General features: G+C 43.0%; 2 protein-coding genes across 2 annotated transcripts in view; both read left to right on the top strand.

The window, feature by feature from the left end:
• Positions 1-15,855, top strand: part of LOC115102119 (cadherin-4-like) — a 555,321-nt gene extending 539,466 nt beyond the window's left edge. The window contains exons 13-17 of the mRNA XM_029621715.2: positions 2,853-3,089; positions 3,226-3,459; positions 8,849-8,988; positions 10,819-10,983; positions 12,819-15,855. Coding sequence (XP_029477575.2) covers positions 2,853-3,089; positions 3,226-3,459; positions 8,849-8,988; positions 10,819-10,983; positions 12,819-13,025 — 983 coding nt within the window. The 3' untranslated portion in view covers positions 13,026-15,855. The remainder of the gene's footprint in view (positions 1-2,852; positions 3,090-3,225; positions 3,460-8,848; positions 8,989-10,818; positions 10,984-12,818) is intronic.
• On the top strand, positions 14,436-14,819 carry LOC115101866 (octapeptide-repeat protein T2-like). Its single transcript, XM_029621334.2, has one exon. It carries the CDS (start codon positions 14,436-14,438, stop codon positions 14,817-14,819), a length of 384 nt encoding a protein of 127 aa, XP_029477194.2.
• Positions 15,856-24,677: the final 8,822 nt, after the last annotated feature.

Below are 24,677 nucleotides of genomic sequence, written 5' to 3'. Positions count from 1 at the left end.
ACACCTCTGCTGGTGGTGAATATGGTCATCATAGTATTGGAGACTAGTACTGAACAAGAGCCAACATTGAGATGATAATCCCCACATGTTAAATGTCATGCCTCCTGTTGTTGCTGATAAGGTCAAGGGTTATGAACTGGTAACTGATGTAAATTATCATAACTGCAGGATATCCTTAATATTCCATTTTATAACCCACATTTTTACTTTTATTCTCCACTTTAGGGGTTTCCGTGGCCTACTCCCAGTTAGCCTTAACAGAAGAGTAATAAGTTTATCTTCCTCTGGTACCCCTCTCCCTCCTCTCTCTTTCTCTCTCCCGCTCCTCTGTAGTACTCTTTATCTCACTCCCCCCCTCCTTTTCCATCTTTGTCAAATGTCTTGCACCGTTGCCAAGTTTAATTGCCAGATCTGTGAGCTTTACATAAATCTTTGGTAAATGACAGAGCTCTTATCTCCGTCCCGGGCTTGGTTCTGGGACACTTCCCCACTAACCATTGGCTGAGCCAGCGGGGCGTAGCAGGGAAATTACTCCTAATTGGAGGCAGCAAGGGTCACCGCCCCCCTGACAAAAACTCTCAATAAACAGCATTGAGCTGATAGTACTGCTGCACACAGTCTCTCTCTCTCATTTAGTCTGAGACAGACAGTCTCTAACTTTCTTTATTTTTGACACACACATTACTCTCTTTTTCTCTAGTATACTCTCTCTTCCTCTGTATTACACATTTTGACTTGTTCTCTTTCCTCTTGCTGTACTTTGTCATTCTGTCTTTTTTGTCTTGTCTCTCTGATTGCTGAAGGCCTTTTCTCTCTTCCTTCTTTCCCTGAATTCTAAATGTATTGTGGCCATGTTCCATCTGTCCACTCAATCAATAAAAATGGCCTTCATATTGTTTATGTATACATTTATATTTACACACACACACACACACACACACACACACACACACACACACACACACACACACACACACAAAATATCCACGGACTGTTTTATTGTGTTATATTAATTTGTTATTGTCTCTGGCGAGTGTGTGAGCTGTGTATGTAGGGAGATGGGTTGTGATGAGAGGGATTTGGCTGTATGAAATAAGGGGAGGTTGAACAGCCAAATGTCACAGCCAAATGTCAGCAGCTCTCTCTCTCTCTCGCTCGCTCTTTCAATTCAAAGGGCTTTATTGGCATGGGAAACATATGTTTATATTTCCAAAGCAAGTGAAATAGATAAAATAGTTGTGCAAATAGTACAAAAGGGAAAATAATTAAACATAAATGTGGGTTGTGTATATGGGTTGTATTTACAATGGTGTTTGTTCTTCACTGGTTGCCCTTTTCGTGTCGCAACAGGTCCCAAATATTGCTGCTGTGATGGCACACTGTGGTATTTCACCCAGTAGATATGGGAGTTGTTTTCAAATTCTTTGTGGGTCTGTGTAATCTAAGGGAAATATGTGTCTCTAATATGGTCATACATTTGGCAGGAGGTTAGGAAGTGGTGGTTAGGAAGTGGCAGTGTGCCTGTCTTCTTATGAAAGCCATGTCTGCCTACGGCAGCGCCTCTCAATAGCAAGGCTATGCTCACTGATTCTGTATATAGTCAAAGCTTTCCTTCATTTTGGGTCAGTCACAGTGGTCAGGTATTTTGCCACTGTGTACTCTCTGTTTAGGGACATAGCATTCTCGTTTGCTCTGTTTCTTGTTAACTCTTTCCAATGTGTCAAGTAATGATCTTTTTGTTTTCTCACGATTTGGTTGGGTCTAATTGTGTTGCTGTCCTGGGGCTCTGTTTGTGTTTGCGAACAGTGCCCCAGGACCAGCTTGCTTAGGGGACTCTTCTCCAGGTTCATCTCTCTGTAGGCGATGGCTTTGTTATGGAAGGTTTGGGAATGGCTTCATTTTGGGTAGTTGTAGAATTTAACAGCTCTTTTCTGGATTTTGTTTATTAGTGGGTATCGGCCTAATTCTGCTCTGCATGCATTATTTGGTGTTTTACCTTGTAAACAGAGTCTCAATTTGGTGTTTGTCCCATTTTGTGAATTATTGGTTGGTGAGCAGACCCCAGACCTCACAACCATAAAGGGCAATGTGTTCTATAACTGATTCAAGTATTTTTGGTATGTAAAATTCTATGTTCCTTTTGATGGCATAGAAGGCCCTTCTTGCCTTGTCTCTCAGCTCTTTCACATCTTTGTGGAAGTTACCTGTGGCTATGATGTTTAGGCCAAGGTACATATAGTTTTTTGTGTGCTCTAGGACAATGGTGTCTAGATGGAATTTGTATTTGTGGTCCTGGCAAGTGGACCTTTTTTGGAACACCATTATTTTTGTCTTACTGAGATTTACTGTCAGCACCCAGGTGTGACAGAATCTGTGCAGAACATCTAGGTGTTGCTGTAGGACCTTTAATAGTTGATTCTAAGATTTGTATTTGATCATGTATATGTTTTTGCTGTTTTGTTCTTTATTATGGAGCCAAAACGATTGGAGAAGTGGTTTATCCATACATTTCTGTTTTGGATAGATACTGTAACTCTTCATGTTGTTTGTTTGGTGTGTTCAATTTTTCCCAGAAGTGGTTAGATTTGATGGATACTTCAATTACATTGAGCTGATTTCTGACGTGCTGTTCCTTCTATTTCCATTGTGCATTTCTGTATTGTTTTCTGATCAGTGTGCGGCTGTGTGGCCATGTGTGTGTGTGTTTGTGTGTGAGACATGCATGGCCGTAAATGTTTGCTTAACAATAGCAACAACAGTAACAATAGCCTCTTCCCTTAACTCATCTCCACTCTTCCCCTCTCCTGCCTCTTCTTCTCCTCCACTCTCCCCCTCTCCTGTCCTCTTCCCAGGCTCTCCCATGGCCAGCGGTACAGGAACCCTCCAGATCTATCTGATAGATGTGAATGACAACGCTCCATCTCTGCTGCCCCGCGAGTCTCAGATCTGTGAGCGCATCAACCGCAACGCCGGCATCAACATAACGGCTGCAGACTCAGACACGGACCCCAACGTGGGACCCTTTGTATTCGAGCTGCCCACCTTCCCCGCCAGCATACGACGCAACTGGACTGTGTCACGTCTCAACGGTGAGGGGACCAGCAGATGTAGATTTGGGGGTAGAAGAGGCAGTGCCTAAGAAGGGTTAGAGGCAGTGCCTAAAAAAAAGTGTTTAAGTGTTCTGATATTGGGTATTAACAGTATGTCTCTCCCCTCCACTCCCAGGTGACTATGCCCGGTTGAGTTTGCGGATCCAGTATCTGAAGCCTGGGGTGTATGAGGTGCCTGTGATTGTGAGCGACTCGGGGAACCCTCCTCTCTCCAACAGGTCCATTATAAAGGTCAAGGTGTGTCCGTGTGATGAGAACGGAGACTGCACCCTGGTCGGGGCTGTGGCTGCTGCTGGACTGGGGACTGGAGCCATCATAGCCATACTCATCTGTATCATCATACTGCTCAGTGAGTATACTGACTGGACATCGTCTGTCAGAGTTAATTAGTTTAATCAAGTTCAGTTTTAATTTGAGTGTAGACATTTTTCTCAATTGTAATTGATCGCATTGACTGAAAGTGTTGAAAATACGCTGAAAACATCCCAAATACATAATCTATACAGTTAAAAACAACAATGCAATATAAAAGAAGTTGACATTCAGGTTAAAGAAAGTGTGCTTTCTCAAAGTACAGTTGAAGTTGGAAGTTTACATACACCTTAGCCAAATACATTTAAACGTTTTTCACAATTCCTGACATTTAATCCTAGTAAAAATTCCCTGTCTTAGGTCAATTAAGATCACCACTTCATTTTAAGAATGTGAAATGTTAGAATAATAGTGGAGAGAATGATTTATTTCAGCTTTTATTGATTTCATCACATTCCCAGTGGGTTAGAATTTTACATACACTCAATTAGTATCTGGTAGCATTTCCTTTAAATGGTTTAACTTGGGTCTGTTACGGTTTTCTTCCATCGAAGGAGAGTCGGACCAAAATGCAGCGTGGTTAGTTCGATACATCTTTAGTAAAGAAAAAACACGAACAATACAAAAACAACAAACGGAATGTGAAAACCTATACAGCCTATCTGGTGACAACTAACACAGAGACAGGAACAATCACCCACGAAACACTCAAAGAATATGGCTGCCTAAATATGGTTCCCAATCAGAGACAACGATAATCACCTGCCACCTGCCAACCATAGACTTTCCTAGACAACCCTACTCAGCCACAATCCCAATACCTACTAAAACCCTAATACAAAAACACACCACAAAATAAACCCATGTCACACCCTGGCCTGACCAAAAAAATAAAGAAAACACAAAATACTAAGACCAAGGCGTGACAGGGTCAAATGTTTCGGGTAGCCTACCACAAGCTTCCCACAATAAGTTGGGTGAATTTTGGCTCATTCCTCCTGACAGAGCTGATGTAACTGAGTCAGGTTTGTAGGCCTCCTTGTTCGCACATACTTTTTCAGTTCTGCCCACAAATTTTCTATGGGATTGAGGTCAGGGCTTTGTGATGGCCACTCCAATACCTTGACTTTGTTGTCCTTAAGCCATTTTGCCACAACTTTGGAAGTATGCTTGGGGTTATTGTCCATTTGGAATACCCATTTGCGACCAAGCTTTAACTTCCTGACTGATGTCTTGAGATGTTGCTTCAATAAATCCACAATTTTCCTCCTCATGATGCCATCTATTTGCACCAGTCCCTCCTGCAGCAAAGCACCCCCACAACATGATGCTGCCACCCCCGTGCTTCACGGTTAGGATGGTGTTCTTCGGCTTGCAAGCCTCCCCTTTTTCTCCAAACACATAATAATGGTCATTATGGCCAAGCAGTTCTATTTTTGGACATTTCTCCAAAAAGTACGATCTTTATTCACATGTGCAGTTGCAAACCGTAGTCTGGCTTTTTTATGGCGGTTTTAGAGCAGTTGCTTCTTCCTTGCTGAGCAGCCTTTCAGGTTAGGTCGATATAGGACTCGTTTTACTGTGGAAATAGATACTTTTGTACCGGTTTCTCCAGCATCTTCACAAGGTATTTTGCTGTTGTTCTGGGATTGATTTGCAATTTTCGCACCAACGTACATTCATCTCTAGGAGACAGAACGCATCTCCTTCCTGAGCGGTATGACGGCTGCGTGGTCCCATGGTGTTTATACTTGCGTACTATTGTTTGTACAGATGAACGTGGTACCTTCAGGCATTTGGAAATTGCTCCCAAGGATGAACCAGACTTGTGGAGGTCTACAATTTTTTTTCTGAGGTCTTGGCTGATTCTTTTTAATTTTCCCATGATGTCAAGCAAAGAGGCACTGCGTTTGAAGGTATACCTTGAAATACATCCACAGGTATACCTCCAATTGACTCAAATGATGTCAATTTGCCTATCAGAAGCTTCTAAAGCCATGACATTATTTTCTGGAATTTTCCAAGCTGTTTAAAGGCACAGTCAACTTAGTGTATGTAAACTTCTGACCCACTGGAATTGTGATATAGTGAATTATAAGTGAAATAATCTGTCTGTAAACAATTGTTGGAAAAATTACTTGTGTCATGCACAAAGTAGATGTCCTAACCGACTTGCCAAAACTATAATTTGTTAACAAGAAATTTGTGGAGTGGTTGAAAAACGAGTTTAACCTGTTGCGACGAGCAATCCCGTATCCGGGATCCTATTTATAGCCTCAAGCTCATTACCATAACGCAACGTTAACTATTCATGAAAATCGCAAATGAAATGAAATAAATATATTTGCTCTCAAGCTTAGCCTTTTGTTAACAACACTGTCATCTCAGATTTTCAAAATATGCTTTTGAACCATAGCTAAACAAGCATTTGTGTAAGAGTATTGATAGCCTAGCATAGCATTAAGCCTGGCATTCAGCATGCAACATTTTCACAAAAACAAGAAAAGCATTCAAATAAAATCATTTACCTTTGAAGAACTTCAGATGTTTCCAATGAGGAGACTCTCAGTTAGATAGCAAATGTTCAGTTTTTCCAAAAAGATTATTTGTGTAGACAAATCGCTCCGTTTTGCTCATCACGTTTGGGTAAGAATAAACCCGAAAATTAAGTCATTACAACGCAAACTTTTTTCCAAATTAACTCCATAATATCGACTGAAACATGGCAAACGTTGTTTAGAATCAATCCTCAAGGTGTTTTTCACATATCTATCGATGATAAATCATTCATGGCAGTTTGGTTTCTCCTCTGAAGAAATGGAACGCGCATGGACCTGGAGATTACGCAATAATTTTGACGCAGGACACCGGGCGAACACCTGGTAAATGTAGTCTCTTATGGACAATCTTCCAATGATATGCCTACAAATACGTCACAATGCTGCAGACACCTTGGGGAAACGACAGAAAGTGCAGGCTCATTCCTGGTGCATTCACAGCCATATAAGGAGACATTGGAACACAGCGCCTTCAGAATCTGGGGCATTTCCTGTATGAAATTTCATCTTGGTTTCGCCTGTAGCATTAGTTATGGGGCACTCACAGATAATATCTTTGCAGTTTTGGAAACATCAGAGTTTTTTCTATCCAAAGCTGTCAATTACATGCATAGTCGAGCATCTTCTCGTGAGAAAATATCTTGTTTAAAACGGGAACGTTTTTTATCCAAAAATTAAAAGAGCGCCCCCTATCTCGAAGAAGTTAATGATTCCAACCTAAGTGTATGTAAACTTCCGACTTCAACTGTACCTAATTTTAGTTACTTTAGATAAAATCAAGACGTCAATATTCCTGTAATGTTTTTTGTATGAAAAATCTTAAATTTAATCTTAAATCACAGCAAATCTGAGGATTTTACTTTTTAGATTTGTGTGTATTGTTGTGAATTGTTAGATATTACCGTACAGTTGGAGCTAGGAACACAAGCATTTCACTACACCTACAATAACATCTGCTAAATACGTGTATGTGAGCAATAACATTTTATTTGATTAACTTTCTAAAAAAATATTTTTAATTTCACAGCCCTAAAACAGACATATCTTCCTTCCTCTCGCTTCCTCTCCCCTCCCCCTGTAGCTAGAGGTCTTCACATATCCACCTGTACCCGAATAGCCGAGACTGACCCGAGTGGGTCCGGATCCAGAAGTGTAAAGAATGTCACGGGTCTGGGTCGAATCTGATATGATTGTCAGGAGTCTTGGGTATATGTCATTTTAAATGACTTGTCCGGAAGGCCCCTTACAGATCAGAATGTGACTGCTGCAGTAATCTATGCTGCTGCTCTTGCTTTTCACGAGTGTGGAGCGTGACGGGAGTAGCTTGTTGTTGGCCAATCGTAAGACATCAAAGCGGTACTAGGCTACAGTCATAGAGCCTCCGTGTGTGGCAAAATTAGGAGATATTTAATCAATGGAAGATGGAATTAAAATGATAGAATTAAAAGGAGAAGGATAGGCTACAACGACCAAGAGCCAACGGGTAGGTTGCTGATTAATATTCTAAATGGAGTTGTATTTGTAACTGTAGGATGAAAAAGCGAATGCACTGCAGCCTCAATTAGCCTAGCTAGCTAACGTTAGCTAGCTTAAATAGCATCTCCCGGGTTTGATGCAGTCAAGACAGGTACTATGTAATCATATTTTATGATAAATAACCTAGCTATGGCAGCTATTAGTCTACTATAGTTTGAGTCGTCTCTCCCTCCCTCCTTCCTTCCTTCCTGCTCCCTGTGTCACTCACTCACAGTACAGCCCCTCCCCCGCCTGCTAGAGCTGCACCTCTTTCTCCCTCCTCTCGCACTTGATCACTTCCAGATAATAAAGTAGTTTAAATAATGACTTTTCTGCTGCTTCCCTCAGATCAGACCGGACAGGGTCTGGATCTGACCAGGTTTATACGGAACGGGTCTAGTTGTCCTTCAGTCAGTTCGGAACAGGTCTCCCGAGTGGCACAGCGGTCTAAGGCACTATATCTCAGTGCAAGTCTCTGATTTGAATCCAGGCTGCATCACATCCGGCTGTGATTGCGCGTCCCATAGGGCGGCACACAATTGGCCCAGTGTCATCCGGGTTTGGCCGGGGTAGGCCCTCATTGTAAATAAGAATTTGTTCTTAACTGACTTGCCTAGTTGAATAAAAATTTTTTTTTTTAAAGATTTTGCATATTGGTCCGGTTGGGAAAGCCCCAGGTTCATTTCAGAATGGGTCCAACTTTTTGGACCTATGAAGATCTCTACCTGTAGCTACCACTACCTCTTCCCTACACACAATACATCAGATCCCTCCTTATGATCACATGGTATATTAAACCACCTTTCTTACCAGATGCTGAAGAGGGTAATGATTTGCTGTTCTCTCGTTTGGGCCTTGAAATCAAACATTTACCATGCAGTAAACACAATAGCATACAGGTTGTATTTTAGATGAATGCCTAGCTGGCCACCAGAATGTGTTTTCTCTGAGTGTGTGACCCCATGGGTTTTATTATTGGGTTCTGTCAGACAGTGGTTTTAATGTGGAGTTGTCTTGCTAAGGTGCTGCTGGTGGTTTGTTTTGTGGTGTGTGCTCATGGATCACATTTACATCGTGGGTTTCGCTCTTGTGTATAGTGGTACAGTCCTATGCTCTATAAATGTGTAGAGCTTTTTGTGTGGTTGAGTGTTTTGCAGTCTGTGTTGTTAAAGATGTGTTGGCTGTGTATTTTGCCGTAGGCCAATCATGTGGTTTAAGTGTTTTGTTGTAGAAGTGTGTTAATAAAGGATTATTGGCTGAGTGTTTTGCAGTTGAAAGGTATTCTTTAATGTGTGTTCATTGTGTGTTTTGCAGTATTATTGTGTTGTTAGAGGTGTCGTGTGTGTGTTCCAGGTATGGTGCTAGTGTTTGTGGTGTGGATGAAGCGTAGAGAGAAGGAGAGGCAGACCAAACAGCTGCTGATCGACCCAGAGGACGATGTCAGAGATAACATTCTGAAATACGACGAGGAAGGAGGGGGAGAGGAGGACCAGGTACACATGCACACACATGCACACACACACACTCAGAGACACACACACACACACGGAGAGACTAACACATACAGAGAGACACACACTGAGAGACACACACACAGATACAGACTTGTAAACATATACATGTATGTTTACAGTATACAGTGCGTTCGGAAAGTATTCAGACCCCTTCACCTTTTCCACATTTTATTAGGTTACAGCCTTATTCTAAAATTGCTTAAATTGTTTGTTTTTTGTCATCAATATACACACAATACCTCATAATGACAAAGCAAAGCAGGTTTTTATTAATTTTAGCAAATGAAATGTATGAAAAAAATAAAATTAACATTTACGTACTGTAAGTATTCAGACCCTTTACTCAGTACTTTGTTGAAGCACCTTTGGCAGCAATTATAGCCTCAAGTCTTCTTGGGTATGATGCTACAAGCTTGGCACACATTTATTTGGGGAGTTTCTCCCATTTCTTCTCTGCAGATCCTCTTAAGCTCTGTCAGGTTGGATGGGGAGTGTTGCAGCACAGCTATTTTCAGGTCTCTCCCGAGATGTTAGATCGGGTTCAAGTCCAGGCTCTGGCTGGGCCACTCAAGGACATCCAGAGACTTGTCCCGAAGCCAGTCCAGCATTGTCTTGGCTGTGTGCTTAGGGTCGTTGTACTGTTGGCAGGTGAACATTCTCCCCAGTCTGAGATCCTGAGCACTCTGGAGCAGGTTTTCATCAAGTATCTCTCTGTACTCTCTGATCTCTCTCATCTTTACCTCGATCCTGACTGGTCTCCCAGTCGCTGCCGTTGAAAAACACCCCCACAGTATAATGCTGCCACCACCATGCTTCACGTTAGCGGTGGTGCCAGGTTTTCTCCAGACATGACGCTAGGCATTCAGGCCAAAGTGTTGAACCTTGGTTTCATCAGACCAGAGAAACATGGTCCTTTAGGTTCCTTTTGGCAAACTCCAAGCAGGCTGTCATGTGCCTTTTAACAAGTAGTGGCTTCTGTCTGGCCACTCTACCATAAAGGCCTGATTGCTGGAGTGCTGCAGAGATGGTTGTCCTTCTGAAAGATTCTCCCATCTTCACAGAGGAACTCTAGAGCTCTGTCAGTGACCATCGGGTTTTTGGTCACTTCCCTGACCAAGGCCCTTCTCCCCCAATTGCTCAGTTTGGCCAAGCGGCCAGCTCTAGGAAGAGTCTTGGTGGTTCCAAACTTCTTCCATTTAGGAATGATGGAGGACACTTTGTTCTTGGGGACCTTCAATGCTTCAGAAATGTCTTGGTACCCTTCCCCCAGATCTGAGCCTTGGCACAATCCTGTTTCGGAGCTCTACGGACAATTTCTTTGACCTCATGGCTTGGTTTTTGCTCTAACATGCACTGTAAACTGTGTGACCTTTATATAGACAGGTGTGTGCCTTTCCAAATCATGTTCAATCAATTGAATTTACCACAGGTGGACTCTAATCAAGTTGTAGAAACATCTCAAGTATGATCAATGGTAACAGGATGCACCTGAGCTCAATTTCGAGTCCCACAGCAAAGGGTCTGAATACTTATATAAATAAGTTGTATTTTATTTTGTATTTTTATACATGTGAAAACATTTCTCAAATCTTGTTTTTGCTTTGTCATTATGGGGTTTTGTGTGTAGATTACTGAGGATTTTGTTTAATTTAATACATTTTAGAATAAGGCTGTAACGTAGCAAAATGTGTAAAAAGTTGAGTGATCTGAATACGCATATATATTGCACATACACCCACAAACACAGAGTGCAAGTTAGTTATGTCTTGAGGTTGACTGTATCATCTGTCTGTGTGTGTCTCTGTGCAGGACTATGACCTAAGCCAGCTGCAGCAGCCTGACTCTCTGGAGCACATCATCAGTAAGCCCCTGGGAGTACGGAGGGTGGACGAGCGCCCCATCATCCCTGAGTCCCAGTATCCCATCCGACCTGCCATCCCCCACCCTGGGGATATTGGGGACTTCATCAACGAGGTGAGGGGGGCAACCAGGGGTCATAGTATTGTTTTGTTTATTTCTTTATCAAGATACGGTTTAGTCCGCAGCACTTTTCTACTTGGGATCTGACACAAACACAGACACAATTCCACATACAAGGCACAATGACTAACCTACAATACACAACTACAAAAGACATTGAAATAAAAAATGAAGACATCTGTAAAGATGTGGAGGTGCATTTACTGTGTACCTCCTTATTTCTAAGAAACATTTGATGCACCTTTTGTTTCAGGTAAATGTGTGAGATCTGAGGATGATATTGCATAAATGGTGGCATTTTCTGCGTGCTGTTTGTTTACAGGCTTCAATCCTCTGAGCTCTGGCAACAGTGGAGATGGAGATTACCTGACAGCTGTTATCACACACTCAAACACACACACACATACATGTACGCACACATGCGTGTGTACGTTACCCCAATTTAAACACACTCGTGCAAGAAGGCTTTGACTGACAGGCGCCGTGACAACATGTTCACACTTGAGAAGTATTGGCAGCTGTTCAGCTTTGATCCATTCTGCCTACACACACATATACACACACACACACACACACACACACACACACACACACACACACACACACACACACTAATCTCGCTCCAGCAGTCTGGCAAAACACAAACACATGATGGCTCGGCTGCCCACTGTATCCTCCTCCTTGGGGATTCTACATCCCTGCCAATGACATCACTCTGTCACTCTCAATATATTGCCTGTATGCCAACATTTCCCATCTCCTCTATGGTGTTTCCTTAGCCTGTGTATGTTATCTTACTGAAAGCCTACCCTCCTCTGTCTCTCTGTAGTACTATACACTAACCTTGCTAATCCTGTTGGCCTTTGCTGTGATGCTTCCTCAGCCTGTGCTCTATTAACATGTAAACAGTCTAACCAGCTCTGCTACGGCGAGTAAAATGGTCAGAGTGAGGTATTCTCTCATTTGTGTCTGGAAGTAGCTAGCTAGCAATCTAGCTTGGGTGCTTGGTTGGGACAAGCAGTGGCAGGCAGGCTGCAGAAGGACGAGTAGGCTACCCCATCGTTTATCAGTGCAATTTTGATGGCCAACTAACTGTAAAAGTTTGAGAGGGTTTATCTAATGTTCCTTGGTTATATTTTAGCTCATCTTGCTCTGGCTAGCATTAGTTGTTGACCTTGTTGTTGTTGTTGTGCATAACTGAGGGAGAGAAAGCCTACCCTTTCATGGTAGTTTGATCAATAGCACTGTAAAGTTCCCAAATGTAAGAGGACTCTGTGGGATTTACATATTTGCAGAAATCCATTCAGGTGTATTTTTTTAGCTTTTGGCAAATGCGTTCTAACGATTTAAAGTCGCACTGTTGCAACTGTCTGTAAACACACAGTCCTTTTCAAAGTGAATGATGGCAGGCCCATGTGGCAAATGACTTGTTTACATAAAGGCCTACTGTAGCTCTGATTGGCTATAGCACACTGGTAGACTCCTGTGTTGGACGAGACAGGTTTTTTTCTGTTTTATTTACTGCAGTGTCTATTAATTGTCCAAACGCACAGCTTTCCCTCTCCTCTATATTGCTATAGAATTTTCACAAATGTCTTAGTATATGTACTTCCCAAACATTCTAATAATTTATGAAAATGTGAAAATGACCATACCTAAGTGCTCGCTTGTCAGAAAATGTTTTTTAAAAAGTGTCATATTCTTCCTAGGGGTGTATATGAACAGATTTTAATATTGCTAAAATGCTGTCAGTTCCACTTTAACCCCCCTCCCTCCCTACAGGTCAGCCTGTTTACTATTAACTCTTTCCTCTCTCTATCTCCCTCCAGGGTTTGCGGGCGGCAGACAACGACCCCACGGCCCCTCCATATGACTCCCTCCTGGTGTTTGACTACGAGGGCAGTGGCTCCACGGCCGGATCCGTCAGCTCCCTCAACTCCTCCAGCACAGGGGACCAAGACTACGACTACCTCAACGACTGGGGCCCCCGCTTTAAGAAGCTGGCCGATATGTACGGGGGAGGGGAAGATGACTAGGGCCACAGGGGGCCCGGTCAAAGATCAACTTCCCCTATCCACCCTACTCAGCTGGTCTGCCATGCTCTCTATGTCTCTACAACCTTGGGGGGGTCCTCAAATCTCCAACTTTAATACACACCCCACACACACACCAACCAACTGAACTGACCTAGCAACTGACCAATCAATTAAGAAACCGCCATAGTGGACTGTGCAGCAAGGCAGCTTTGGGTCCTACTGTACTGTACTGTACTATACTGAGCCCTCTCCTGCTCCAAGGCTGTCTAAGACTGAAATTTATGCTCTCCAGGTTTTTTGGTAGATTATGGGGTTGGTTACTTTTGTTGTGTTTTTTATTTTTTTATTATTTTTTATTATCCCTTGCTGTCTTCACTGTCCTTAAAAGCAAGCTATTTTCTGGTGTTGGGAGGCCATTGGCTCCCCATTTCCGCATCAGCCCCCAGCCGTCCCTTTGCAGATAGTCCAAGCTGCATATTGTGTGACGGGGAAGAAAAGAAAGAGAAACACAGAATGTCAATTCTTTCTTCTGCGTGGAAGGCCCTGGTTTAATCTCTCTGAACTTTGAATTCATAGAACAGAAGCACTGTTGTTTAAGAAGTGCCTTCAGTGGTGCGTATTTTGTCTGACTCTCGCTAACTCAGGATTGGTTCCCATTTTCTGGGCTAACGTGGGGCACCGCCCCCTTATAACCCCTCAAATCTGACCTTCACGTCCGACTTCCTGTGTGTCATGTTCATCACCCTGTCATGCAACATGGACAGACATAGGAGAAGTTGCAGAGGGGATTTGCCTTTGGGGATGAGGGGGTATCAGGAGAGGGAGTGCTCTATACAAAGACATACATTACCAGTCAAAAGTTTGGAGGATTTTCTTTTGCTATTTTCTACATTGTAGAATAATAGTGAAGACATAAAAAATATGAGAACACATATGGAATCATGTAGTGACCAAAAAAGTGCTAAACAAATCAAAATATATTTTATACTTGAGATTCTTCAAAGTAGCCACCCTTTGCCTTGATGACAGGTTTTGAGCGCCAGAGAGGGGAAGAGGGAGCGCCAGAGAGGAGAAGAGGGAGCGCCAGAGAGGGGAAGAGGGAGCGCCAGAGAGGGGAAGAGGGAGCGCCAGAGAGGGGAAGAGGGAGCGCCAGAGAGGAGAAGAGGGAGTGCCAGAGAGGAGAAGAGGGAGCGCCAGAGAGGGGAAGAGGGAGCGCCAGAGAGGGGAAGCGGTAGCGCCAGAGAGGGGAAGAGGGAGCGCCAGAGAGGGGAAGAGGGAGTGCCAGAGAGGGGAAGAGGGAGCACCAGAGAGGGGAAGAGGGAGCGCCAGAGAGGAGAAGCGGGAGCGCCAGAGAGGGGAAGCGGGAGTGCCAGAGAGGAGAAGCGGGAGCGCCAGAGAGGGGAAGCGGGAATGCCAGAGAGGGGAAGCGGAAGCGCCAGAGAGGGGAAGAGGGAGCGCCAGAGAAGAGAAGCGGGAGCGCCAGAGAGGAGAAGCGGGAGCGCCAGAGAGGAGAAGCGGGAGCGCCAGAGAGGAGAAGCGGAAGCGCCAGAGAGGGGAAGCGGGAGCGCCAGAGAGGAGAAGCGGGAGCGCCAGAGAGGAGAAGCGGGAGCGCCAGAGAGGAGAAGCGGGAGCGCCAGAGAGGAGAAGCGGAAGCGCCAGAGAGGGAAAGCGGGAGCGCCAGAGAGGAGAAGCGGGAGCGCCAGAGAGGAGAAGCGGGAGCGCCAGAGAGGAGAAGCGGGAGCGCCAGAGAGCAGAAGCGGGCGCGCCAGAGAGGGGAAGAGGGAGCAGGTGTGATAGATGGAGTGCTGCATCAGATGACCTGGCCTCCACAATCACCCACTCCCACAATCAACCAACTCACCAATTGAGATGGTTTGGGATGAGTTGGACTGCAGAGTGAAGGAAAAGCAGCTAATAAGTGCTCAGCATATGTGGGAACTCCTTCAAGACTGTTGGAAAAGCATTCCAGGTGATGCTGGTTGAGAGAATGCCAAGCGTGTGCAAAGCTGTCATCAAGGCAAAGGGTGGCTACTTTGAAGAATCTCAAATGTAAAATATTCCCTACTGTTCAATGGTTTGGGGTCCTTGTTTTTAATAATAACATCAAATTGATCAGAAATATAGTGTAGACATTGTTAATGTTGTAAATGGCTATTGTAGTTGGAAACAGCAGATTATTTATGGAATATCTACATAGGCGTACAGAGGCCCATTATCAGCTACCATCACCACTGTGTTCCAATGGCACGTTGTGTTAGCTAATCCAAGTTTATCATTTTAAAAGGCTAATTGATCATTAGAAAACACTTTTGCAATTATGTTAGCACAGCTGAAAACTGTTGTTCTGATTAGACTAGTTGAGCATCAGCATTTGTGGTTTCGATTACAGACTCAAAATGGCCAGAAACAAAGAACTTTCTTCTGAAACTTGTCAGTCTATTCTTGTTCTGAGAAATGAAGGCTATTTCCTCTGAGAAATTGCCAAGAAACTAAAGATCTTGTACAATGCTGTGTACTACTCCCTTCACAGAACAACGCAAACGGGCTCTAACCAGAATAGAAAGAGGAGTGGGAGGCCCCGGTGCACAACTGAGCAAGAGGACAAGTACATTAGTGTCTAGTTTGAGAAAAAGATGCCTCACAAGTCCCTAATGGCAGCTTCATTAAATAGTACCTGCAAAACACCAGTCTCAATGTCAACAGTGATGCTGCTGATGCTCCAGATACTCAACTAGTCTAAAGAAGGCCAGTTTTATTGCTTCTTTAATCAGGACAACAGTTTTCAGCTCTGCCAACATAATTGCAAAAGGGTTTTCTAATGATAAATTCGCTTTTTAAAATTATAAACTTGGATTAGCTAACACAACATGCCATTGGAACACAGGAGTAGTGGTTGCTGATAATGGGCCTCTGTACACCTTTGTAGATATTCCATTAAAAATCAGCCATTTCCATCTACAATAGTCATTTACAACATTAACAATCTCTACACTATATTTCTGATAAATTTGATGTTATGTTAATGGATAAAAAAATATGCTTTTCTTTCAAAAACAAGGACATTTCTAAGTGATCCCAGACTTTGAACGGAAGTGTATTTTGATTTGTTTAACACTTTTTTTGGTTACTGCATGATTCAGTATGTGTTATTTAATAGTTGACAAATCAATGTAGAAAATAGTAGAAATAAAGAAAACCCTTGAACGAGCACGCGTGTCCAGACTTTTGACTGGTACTGTATCTCTCCTTAGTCGAAGGACAATTCTTTTATTTCCTTCAAGTCTGAGGTCCTGATAAAAAGCCATCGTCAGTGTCACAATAGGAATCTTCACACAGATACAGGATTGTCTTTAGACAACATGTATTTACTGTATTCAAACCATTAGTCATTGCGGCTTTAAAAGCAGTTGAGTTTGGATGGCTTTGTGACTTTGCTTTTTTGAGTTCACATTACTTTGCACTTTTAACTTAATGAGGCTGGGTAGCTCGGAAAAGAGGGATGAAGTGTGAAAAGTGAAAGGAAGTAATCCATAGTAGGACGAAGGATGAAGGTGTGTTGTATGGTTCTGTCCACTGTTTCCAAATGTTAACATAGACCAACCAGACCACAATATCACTATGTGTTGAGATAAACTATACAAATTGTAAAAAGAAAAAGGGTGTGAAACTAAATATTTTTGAAGTATTAGTAAACGTCAAACCGTTTGTGCTCCATGTCCTCTTGCACTGCTGGCAGAGAAGACAAGGTGTGAGACACAACGTTTCAAGCGTCGGCTTTTGTGCTGATTCACTGTTGTGTCCTGACACACTTTTGATATACAATCTCTGATGCTGGTCCCTGTCGCAGCAACAACAACAGAGAGAGAGAGAGAGAGAACTGAGATTCTGTCAGGGACTTAGCAAGCACCACCGTCTGTCTCCCCTCAGACATTTTGATTCATATGTCATTTTGGTGCGAGAGGTTTCGAAAAACAAGTTGGGGAAAATCTCTCATATAAACTTTTTGGAAAGAGAGAAAGAAAATAACTGCACCTTTCCAAAGCAGTGTTTAGTAGTGGTAAATCTGTCATAAGATGTTGGTATTGAGGAACAGCCATTTTATTGTATTTTATGAAAACACCACTACCCATGCATCATCCTATGATACAGTACATTTGCCCCAATGTCATTCAATGTCATTCCAGTTGAGATTTACACTTGAGAGGAATGTGCTTTCTACATACGTGCATTCTCTCTTTTTCTCTCCCTCCTCTCTATCTCTCTCTCTAATAGTAGATTTCATAGGGATTGGGCGAGGTTATGTATTTAATCCATCCTCCAGTTCTCCTTATAATTAGGAGGATGCTGGATTCCTCCAGGTAATCTCCTTGACGAAGAGAGAGAGCTCTAAAATCCTAGATAAGATGTGAGGAGAGGATGACTCAGCCTCCCATGCTCTTCCTCCCAGCTCCCCCTTCACTATCAGGTTATTTCCCTTTACACTGCACCCAGTATCTCTCCCTCACGTCTCCCTTTGGAGAAAAAAGATATGTACAGTATGCCTTACACAGAGAGGGGAAGAAGGGCACTGGAAGAAAATAGAAGTCTCTGAAAGGGGACAAGGTCATATAGGTTATTGGGGGGTGTTATAACTGAATAACAGTGAGCCCTCAGAGTGTAGGTAGACCCTGATACCCTGTGGTGGCTACAGGGTATCAGTGAGAATGACCTTTGACCACCCTCTGATCCTACTGTGTGCCCACAATGCCTCTGGGTGACAGAAGCAGAAACAGGAAGCAGTGTTTAGGCTTTCCACCTCACCTCTCGCCATCACAAAGTAGGATTAGTGCTTCTTTCTCCACTAGAACGTCGCTCAGCTCAATGCACACACATGCTCACTTACGTGCACGCACACATAAGCACATACACACATTACACAGCTGTTGCTGTTCGCGATTTATGATTATCTCTTTTTACATAGATATGTTATACATATACTTTTTTTTATACATTTAGTTGTTTTTCACTTTCGCTCTCTTTATATTCTTCACCCTGTATTTTGTTGTCTTTGTTGTTGGACGAGTAGCCTACCGAGCCTGCTCGCAAGCTTCAAATTACCATAAAAGTCATTTGCGTTCACTGAAGATTCTAAGAGACTTGTATGGTCACAGCCATAATTGTTTATGTGTCGCTGTTCAAGATTGACTTCATTATTCCATTACAAGACATCCTGCAGTACATATTTACACTCACCTTCTCTGGGCATCATCCTACATGTCATCCATATAGATGAGGCCTACTTGCTTTGCTCTAGCCCCATCAGAGACAGTAGAGACTGTATTCAGATATACACCTAGCATGGGGGCAGCAAACCAAGAGGAGATGGATCCAGGAACTTCATGGTCCCACCTTGCATAATGCTGCTGTCATAAGCACTACATAGCATCATCAAGTGAATGGCCTAATGCCTGTCATAGTGTCTCATTACCACGGCTAGGAGTTATTTGGGGGACAAAGGAAGCCGTGCCATTCCAACACTATGAGAGGGAAGCCAGGGATGGGTTAAATTAAGGTTTTGGGGAAATGAAGGGTTGAATTGGAGGATTAAAAGTTGGACATGTAAATATGCAAAGGTGGTTAGTTTAAATGGATGCGATTGATGTGACAATGACACACAGGGCAACTGGGATCAGGATGTATGGATTTGCACATCCACGCTTCAGTTTGACATATTGAAGATAGGGTACGCGGGAGGCTTAAGGTGTGCAAATAAATTCCTTGAGTCAAAGCTTGGGGTGAATGATATAGTGGGAGGAACGCAGTATGTTTAGCTAGTGCAGATGTATTTCAGACCTGCTATGTAGTATCTGTATGTACTAGTTACCCCCTTTACCATGAGCCCTGCATACAAACAGTCACTCTGTCTGTCCCTGTCTGTCTGCCTGTCCCTAGAGGGAAGTGGTCATCTTCTTTCAGAGTGGTGTTAGCCTTTGAACCCTCACTGAAGACCACTGATCCTGACAGCGCTCACCAACCCATGGAGTGTACTGCACACTATTCAACTGCAGGAGACTCCAACGGGAGTGAGGTTACAGTGTTAGACATAGCCTTTGCTATCACCAGGCCTGCACCGAAACATGACAGTATTTGAGTCTCTCAAATGGCACCCTATTCCCCATGTAGTGCACTACTGTGGTTGAAGGTAGTGCAGTATATGGGGAATAGGGTGTGATTTGAGATACAGCCAGTGTCGTATTGGAGTGGTCTTGATGTTGCTCACGTCTGAGTGTACATAATGTAGTAATTGCTTAAAGCTAAACGGATCAAGTTAGGCAAAATATAACTGTACAATTGGAGCTTTTTTGCATGTGTCTTTTTATAATGGGACTGAAGAAGAATTCTATGACGGTTATCATAAAGATCATTTAAAACATGTAGCAGCCCGCATGACCGAGGTTGCTGTCCAGAAGGACTTCTGGTGTGTAACATACTCACATACACTTAAGTAAATAAAATACAAAAAATACACAAAAAAAACACAAAATGCTTTAAAAAAGAAATTGCACAGTTATCAAGTTAAAATACTTTTTTTTGTAAACTGTCAACAGCACAAGTATTTTGTAATGTTGTTTGTACCATTTTGTATGAAAAAAATGAAAAAAAAGGGAAAGAGTCCGTCGTTTTAAGCGTGTGTTTCTAGTGCCACTGCAATCTTGGTTTCCAAATACAGTAACAGTACATATACAGCCTTGCAGATAAACCTTGTAATATAGGAATTGAGCTGGCAAATCCATGTCAGAGCCCCTGTGTTATAAATAAAGTTTCCCCTCCTTATACAAACACTGCTTCCTGTCTCCACATTCTCTTCCTGTTTTGCATGTAGTTGTTGATGATGATGATGATTATGAACAAAGACACAGATTATGTTAAATTAACTCCAGCAATGGTTTCTTTTTCGAGACACAAATGATCATCTATAAGCGAACAAAAACCAAGCGATAACGAACAGCAAACACTAGCCTATAAGCATAACGTGTGCTCAAGCTTTTTTCTCTTCCATATTGGTAAAACATATTCTCATTTGTTATGACCATTTCTGCTGTTTACTATTCCAGTTAACTCACCTATGTTTGAGCCAGTTTATCAACTCACTGAGATGTGTCTCCATCTCCCAGCCTTTAGCATCAGGGGAGCACAGATTGAACCTGAGGGTAGTTATGTGATTTGGTAACTGCATTTGATTATGGCCCCGGAAAGGCAGAATGCAATTTGATGGGAGGCCCCTAGCCTCGTATAGAGTAACACTCACCTTGATAGAGTGAGTGTGCAAACTGCATGATAACTGGATTACAAGAACCCATCAGCCAAGACCCAGACTAGGGGGCGTCTTGTGTGTGTGTGTGTGTGTGTGTGTGTGTGTGTGTGTGTGTGTGTGTGTGTGTGTGTGTGTGTGTGTGTGTGTGTGTGTGTGTGTGTGTGTGTGTGTGTGTGTGTGTGTGTGTGTGTGTGTGTGTGTGTGTGTGTGTGTGTGTGTGTGTGTGTGTGTGTGTGTGTGTGTGAGTGAGTGTGTTGGGTGGGTGGCCTGGATTTCCAACGACCTTGATCAAAATGCTATCAATCCTCATGTTTTCAGGCAGAGGACTGATTCCGAGGCTCACTGGGGGAAAAAACACTCACTTAAACACATGCGCAAACACACACACACACACACACACACACAAGCATGCACATACACACCCAGGGTACAGCAGGGAATTTCTACTGGGGAATTACTCCGCTTTCCCTTCTATGGTACAATACAACTTTATTGGTGATCCACTGAAGACAGTCTGACTTCAAAGTTAAACTTAATGTTAAACGTTATGATTTATTTCACTAATACAACAATGAACAATGAACAAATCAATTAACAAACAACTGCGAACAATGAACAAATCAATTAACTGCATTTGTCTTCTCTCTCCCTGAGCTTTTACAAGGTGTGGGAATGGAGTCTGTACCAACTGCAGCTGATGCTATGAAAATAGGAATAAAGCCAATATGCTAATACATGGCAAGATGGGTGTAGATTGTATTTTCCTAGGGGTCTATTCGTATAGCGAAAGTTCAGAGTTACAGCGTGATTGACATTTAAAGGCAATGTTCCCGCAATCTGTAATGCTTCAGTGATACAGATTGAATAGAGCCCCCTAATGTGCTGCTCAACGCTTGATTTATACGCTGCCAATTAAGGTTGTGTTACCATAATAACCTCCTCGCCACTCAATTGCAATCATTGATATATAGTTACTGTGGTCCAGATAACACAATAGTAAATTGAAGACTGGCAAAAGTATGGACAAACAAACAGCTTTGAAAGAAAACAGAAGATCAGTTTGAGAGAGCAGACTCCCCACCCAGATGAGGAGAGGAGTCAGATAGCGGGCGCTGAGATGGACCTCCAGCAGTACTGTTACCAGGGCAGGTCAATGAAACAGCAGCTCCTCCACATCGATTGGCCTGTCACTGGACATCAATGCACAAGCAGACAGAATATCCCCCACCGGAGCCAGTCCAAGTTCCAGATATATATATATATATATATATATATATATATATATATATATATATATATACATACATACACACACACACACACACACACACACACACACACACACACACACACACACACACACACACACACACACACACACACACACACACACCCCTTCACAATGCCCTCCATCAATATCGCATCCACGGTGAGAATCTGCAGGAAGCCTGATCTATTTGAATCAATCACCTGCTCTCTGACACACAGACATGCTCATCTGGAATAAGGACACGGTGAGGCAGAGAGACCGAGGGCGGAGGACGATTGTTAAAGAGAGAGAAAACAGAGGGGTGCAGTTAAAAGGAGTTGTACTCAGCAGTTAAATGTCAAGGTTGACAGGATGAGGCAGTATAGATTAACCCAGCCAGGTAGCCTATCTGGAACAAACCACGCTGCTACATTTTGACCCATTATGGATTCATAGAGGTAGGTTGTCTGGGATCATATTGATCAAATGAAGCAGCGTTTTTCTTGTCATATAGCAACCTATGTGTTGTGATATTTGCATTGTTTGCTCTATAACCTGTTCGTTTAAATGCCTTGCCACTGTGATATGTTGGCCTGAGGCCGAGGCAATAAGAAGACACAGTGGCAGAATAAATTCAACCAGACCTTTGTTTCATCACAAAACCAGAGAGCAACATCTGTCTGGTGGAGTCCACAAAGCATAATGCATGTAACAAACAGTTACATGACCTAGAGCACCGTCAAGCAAGTAAATGTTCCGGATATTTTTGGACTACTAAACAACTATTGATTTAGAACAACCGTAAGTCACAAAGAAAACAGGAGCTAACTCCACAATTCCAGCGCCATTTCAACTTCAACATTTCAACATCATGAACTAAAATATGGCAAAAACTATTTTGTCCAATCAATGTAAGCTGAATATGATGTGGCTGTCCATGGTTCTGATTTCTGTGTGTGTGTGTTCGAACATATGTGTCCCCCCTATCTATATGTGCAAGTAGAAATTACATGTTGACTCACCCTACTTGTAGAGAAACGCCAATGCCATCCTCCTCTCTTTCATGTTGACGTAACGGTCTATGACTGTCATATAGTACAAAGTTTTCGTTTTTTGTCCTAGGCTACCTGGCTAAAATGCTTGCTTGCTAGCTGAACTTCCTTTCATGGGCAACGATGAGCCAGCTAGTTGTCATTAGCCTACTACATGATACATCTAGCTACATATTGAACTTACATCCTCCCAGGCCAGGGCTAAAATGTATGGTTGGATCCGAATCAGAGAATTAAAACCAAGTCCAAATCCCTATCTCCATCTATGGCTAATTTAAGAAATGACCAATTTTAGTTAGGCTAGCTATACACAGGAGGACAATGACACAATGAGATGCAACAATTCAAGTTTTTCTGGCAATGACGTTTTGCTTTGATCTGATGCGATTGGTGTGAAGACATATCCAAAATAGCTTCCCTTGATACTGTTTTTTGGTGCACCAGGACCATTCACAGTTGAGCTCACTCAGTTTACCTCAATGCTGATTGGCTATTATTATTATTTTTAATTATCAAGGGAGGCTAAATGCTCGCTGGCTTCCCTTACATTCAATGCTATGGGTTTCATGACTTGGGATGAGACCCAGATGCAGACACTTGAGGTAAATGGTTCAAGTCTCAGAGATTTATTGAATATACACTGGCAGGACAAAGGCAGGTCGAGGACAGGCAGGGGTTCATAATCCTGGTAATAGTTGGCAGACGTAGACGGCAGGCAGGCTCAGGGTAAGGACAGGAAAAACAGGTTGTAACCAGGGGGACTAGAACAGAAGCCAGAAAGAGGAAAATACCACGGAGAAAGACGCTGGCACGACTTGACAGGACAAGACAAGCTGGCAACAGACAAACTGAAAACGCAGGTCTAAATTCACAGGCGATAATGGCGAAAGACGGGAGACAAGCATGGGGGACAAGCACAAAACAGGTGAAACAGATCAGGGTGTGACAATGGGTGGCAACAATGTCGTACTTATTTTGACCAGACAGCATCAGATAGATGGGCTACACATACAGAGACAGAAGGGCTCTGTTTCGCTCACTCGGATGCTTTCTCTGGTGAGATACATTCAGCCTCTTGCGGATTTAAAAATTATGAAACACAGATAGACGAAAGATATGTATATTTTTTTTTTATTGGTACATTTTTGGTGGAAGAGTGGCTTCCCTTGGCATTTGTGAATACAGGCCACTGATTCCATGTAATACTTGTATGAGATAAATATTAACAACATTTCACAACATCCAAGTCGTGCTGTGTTCGAAAATATACTCAAGAAAGAAATACTTAATCATGAAGACAGTCCACAGAAAAACACTCATTATACTCCACTAACATCTTAGTTGTTAATGTACTTTCCGGAGAGGGTCATATTGACCTATGGAGCCCGACCATGTTCTTACCAGAGAGGGTCATATTGACCTATGGAGCCCGACCATGTTCTTACCAGAGAAGGTCATATTGACCTATGGAGCCCGACCATGTTCTTACCAGAGAAGGTCATATTGACCTATGGAGCCCGACCATGTCCTTACCAGAGAGGGTCATATTGACCTATGGAGCCTGACCATGTTCTTACCAGAGAGGGTCATATTGACCTATGGAGACTGACCATGTTCTTACCAGAGAGGGTCATATTGACCTACGGAGCCCGGCCATGTTCTTACCAGAGAGGGTCATATTGACCTATGGGGCCCAACTGTTCATGTTCTTACCAGAGAGGGTCATATTGACCTACAGAGCCCGACCATGTTCTTACCAGAGAGGGTCATATTGACCTATGGAGCCTGACCATGTTCTTACCAGAGAGGGTCATATTGACCTATGGAGCCCGACCATGTTCTTACCAGAGAAGGTCATATTGACCTATGGAGCCCGACCATGTTCTTACCAGAGAGGGTCATATTGACCTATGGAGCCTGACCATGTTCTTACCAGAGAGGGTCATAATGACCTATGGAGCCTGACCATGTTCTTACCAGAGAGGGTCATATTGACCTACGGAGCCCGGCCATGTTCTTACCAGAGAGGGTCATATTGACCTATGGGGCCCAACTGT

The sequence above is a fragment of the Oncorhynchus nerka genome, linkage group LG20 (genome assembly GCF_034236695.1).
Source record: "Oncorhynchus nerka isolate Pitt River linkage group LG20, Oner_Uvic_2.0, whole genome shotgun sequence".
Taxonomy (NCBI): domain Eukaryota; kingdom Metazoa; phylum Chordata; class Actinopteri; order Salmoniformes; family Salmonidae; genus Oncorhynchus; species Oncorhynchus nerka.
This window is presented reverse-complemented; position numbering and strand designations above follow the sequence as displayed.

Excerpts from the sequence above, each read along its gene's own strand:
- LOC115101866 (XM_029621334.2), top strand. The coding sequence starts at position 14,436 with ATGCCAGAGAGGGGAAGCGGAAGCGCCAGAGAGGGGAAGAGGGAGCGC.